General features: G+C 37.5%; 1 protein-coding gene across 1 annotated transcript; it reads left to right on the top strand.

Annotated features, from left to right (window-relative positions):
* The first annotated feature begins 388 nt into the window (after window positions 1-388).
* On the top strand, window positions 389-1,678 carry LOC118982097 (integrator complex subunit 6-like). The gene is made up of 3 exons (XM_037039027.1): window positions 389-523; window positions 905-998; window positions 1,402-1,678. Exons 1-3 carry the CDS (start codon window positions 418-420, stop codon window positions 1,487-1,489), a joined length of 288 nt encoding a protein of 95 aa, XP_036894922.1. The 5' UTR covers window positions 389-417; the 3' UTR covers window positions 1,490-1,678.
* Window positions 1,679-3,752: the final 2,074 nt, after the last annotated feature.

The following is a 3,752-nucleotide window of genomic DNA, read 5'->3' as shown; positions in this document are numbered from 1 at the left end:
TATTTTGTTTGTTTACTTTGCATTATCATCTGACTTCCCCATGAGAATTTGTCATGTCTGAATTTTCACTCTGGACTTTCTTCCTAATATGAATTTTTAAAAAATGACACAGAGGAGTACATTTATGTTCTTGTGGGTGATGTAACACAGATTACAGTTCAACCTCTAAATTGGTTTCCAGAGGCTTCCATCATCATAATATTTATGAGGAGTTGAGAAAAAGTGGTTAAACCTACCTGTTTCACTCAACTTATGAATATGGCAGGAGATGGTATTCCATCCAGCCAATTAGATTTTCTGTCTGATGGCTTAACTAGCCTCAGCAAAGGTGAACTAATTTACAAACCTGGTAGTGATACACTCTGAGGAGGAATCATTGTCAGCTATCTCTCTGCAGGTGACCCAAAAGCCATAACAATGTCTGAAGTGGGAGTGATGGTGAATAAAATGCTACAAGATCCTGAGAAAATCACTGCTGATATAAAACATCAATTAAGGAAGGAAATTCGAAAGTTCGGCCGAAGTAAGTAGTATAGCAATTTTTACCAATTAAACCATGAGAAGTCTCTCTTATTCAATAATTTGGAATAGATTCAACTTACCTACCTCTTGAGGCTCATATATTGTTAGAAACAGGTTTTCATATAATTTAGGATAGTTTCTCTTTACTTGGACTAAAATGTCACAATATATACTTCCCTTCTTTTTTTCTTACTTGGTTATTATTTCCAGGAGTTCCATTGGTACATATGTTCAGGTGTCTTGATTTAACCACTTAAAACACATGCACTATGTAACATTCTAGGCCTTGAGTAATTACCGAGAGTGGATACACAAAGATTGAGTTTTATCTCCTCTTTGTATTTGAGAAATACTAAAAGTTTATTTTTAAATATATCTTTAGAATATGAAAAAATCTTCAAATTGCTTGAAGAAGTACAAGGACCTCTAGAAATGAAGAAAGAATTGGTTGAATTTGCCATCAAGGAAGCAGCAAGGTGGGTATAAGAGAGGAACTCTCCAATTTTTTAAACAGCTAAGCCTAATGCAGTGTTGGGATGAGTGGTGGGTACAGACCCTGGCTTGCTTTTTTCAAATCCTGATCCTCACTCAGAGTTAAGGTTGTCACTACCATTATTGAGGCTGATATTTTCTGAGTTTGTCTCATTCTTCCAAGCTCAAGGAAATTTCTATTCAAACCAGAGTTTGAGGTAGAAGTTGAACCTGAATTGACACACTTTTTTCCTTTGTATTTGCTAGATTGTCTCTTACCCTGAAAATATGTTTTCTATTCCAATGTAAATCATAAGCTCCTCTTTCTATTCCCTACAGTGCTTCCAACACTGGCATCACAGATTCTTTGCATATATTTTGGCTAATGACTTGTCTCTTTATTTTTAGATTTAAAAGAAGACATTTGATTCAGCAACTTGAGGAGTTCCTAGAAAAAATACATTCCAACTATTTTCAAAACACCCCAAACGTGTAATCCTGTTATCAAAATGATCCATGAGAAACAAGAACCAGATTTTTGTGGTCTGGAATGGAACAGGATATGGTTCAAATCTCCTAGAATGTGTTAGTTAAGAAAATTGTCTTCTAGAGACTAAGAAAACCATTGAAACTTTAATGTTACAAATTTCCATTAGTATAATAAAAGTTGGGCAGTTGCCCTAATAATTCATTTGAAAGGATTGTTTGTTTGCTTATTTGTTTTCCTATCTGAAGTGGGAACGCTATTAATTCATCAGGTTACACTATATGCCTAGTTCTGCAGCAGGTCACAAGGTTGCAGCTGGTATTTATAACTATCTTCTACAATACCCATTTCTTATTCTTTTTGCCTCAGATAGCACCTAAGCTGCTGGAGGGCTTTTCCTGGGGGAACGATTCAAACCTGAATTACTGATGGATCTTTACTATGAGGCATTCTGCCTGAATTGAATTGTTATAATTTTAATTTTGATTTTAATCACAAACCATGAGAATACCAGAAGAGCTCCAAACATTCTAGAGATATTCCTCCTTAGTGTCTTTTGTAGTTGCAAACCAATTTCCTTTAATAGTTAAGTTCCAACTCCCCAGACTGTACAGGGACCCCATTTTTGCTTGCTGATTGAGAAAGATAAGCAATCCAACATGACTTGCTGTCAGCGTCTACTTCAATTTCAGTCATTGTTAGGGCTTCTCTTGAAAATGATTCTCCTTTGGAATGAAGACCTCAAGTACACTAGAGTCTAAATTGTGGGGACGTGACGCAAACTTTTGCTACTGGATACATAAGAGTAATACTGAGAGGAAGTCCTCATATTGCTAACCCTTCATTAAGAAAGATGTGAATCATGGCTATAGGAGAAACAGTTCCATATACTGGATGCTGAGATAGAGCAGTGTCACCTCCTAAATTATATTACCCCACCCTGAAAAGGTACTGCCACCAAGTTAGAACCGTAACTGTAGCTTCAAAAGATCCTTCCAGTGTTCCATTGAAACTGCCATTTCAGGATGATGCTGTGTGGAATGCCATGGTAGTAGTTAAGGCGTTTTCTAAGTCCACAAATGTTGTTTTTATTAACGTACTATGGATGAGAAGGAAGATCAATACCAAAAATAAGTGTTTATTTGAGTAAAAACAAATGCTGCCTTTCCCTATGGAAGCAGACTGATATAATTAACCGGCCACTTGGTAGCTTACTGACTACTCTAGGATATAGTGCCATGTCAGGTGTTCACTGTTGGTCTCTGCTGCTGGCATATTGAATAGTCAGCAGTGTGTGTAGCAGGATAATCTTGGTGAGTGGAAGTTCATGTTTGTGGCCCATGCATAATCTGCATCCCTGCCTCCATTACCATGATGCATGGAAGGTGGAGGAATACACCTAAGGAAGTATGGGGATACTCCTGAAATCTCAGAGTGGCTTCATCTGGGATAGCAAGAAAATGGGGAACTGAGTCCTACAGCCTTAAGAAACTAGACCTGACAGTAACCTGAAAGACTTTGGAAACAGTTTTTCTCTCTGAGTCGCCACTTAATGACTGACACCTTGACAGCGAAACCAATCAAACCAGTCTGGACTCTTGACCTATAGAACTGTTTGATAACATATTTGTATTGGTTTAAGCTGATAAATTTGTATTGATTGGTATGAACAATAGAACTCTAATGCAGACAGTGCCTGCATGTTGTGAAATAACAACTGAAGATGAGGCACAATTATTTTTCCTGACATCTGGCCATATGAGGCTCCACATGAGGCCATAGGATCAGGATCATGGAAATTTATCTTTTCCTGGGCCCCGCTCCAAGACTTGTTGATGGGTACCACTTGGCAATGAGTTACATGTTATGATCAGCACCTAGGAGGCCAACTCATTGAGATGTTGGAACTTATGAGCACCATCTTGACATTTCCCAGCTATTAGATCACTAAAAATTTCACTAATTTGGAAGGCCTCTGATTTTCTGTGGGAATTATTTAACATCTTTATCAAGTGTGTCATCAATATATCTGTATCAGCTGCTACTTCCTTCTCAAACAGAATAATGCCATCAATGCAAAAAAGTGCCATATCTAGTATAAGGGAAAGGTGATAAAAGTATCCACAAACTAGAATATGACATAAGCCTAAGAGAGTTGATATAAGCCTCAGGGAAAAAGTGATGGGCATTGTTGACCTTTTCAGCTGAAGCCAAACTCTTTCTGGTGATATTTATTGATAAGTGGGGAAAGCATTTGCTCAGTCAATACTGT

This window comes from Sturnira hondurensis, unplaced genomic scaffold (assembly GCF_014824575.4).
Source record: "Sturnira hondurensis isolate 20B ecotype Veracruz unplaced genomic scaffold, ASM1482457v3 Scaffold0024912, whole genome shotgun sequence".
Taxonomy (NCBI): domain Eukaryota; kingdom Metazoa; phylum Chordata; class Mammalia; order Chiroptera; family Phyllostomidae; genus Sturnira; species Sturnira hondurensis.
This window is presented reverse-complemented; position numbering and strand designations above follow the sequence as displayed.

Coding starts and splice junctions, on each gene's coding strand:
- LOC118982097 (XM_037039027.1), top strand. CDS start 418: ATGTCTGAAGTGGGAGTGATGGTGAATAAAATGCTACAAGATCCTGAG. Junction 524..904: donor AATTCGAAAGTTCGGCCGAA/GTAAGTAGTATA, acceptor ATATATCTTTAG/AATATGAAAAAATCTTCAAA. Junction 999..1,401: donor GCCATCAAGGAAGCAGCAAG/GTGGGTATAAGA, acceptor CTTTATTTTTAG/ATTTAAAAGAAGACATTTGA.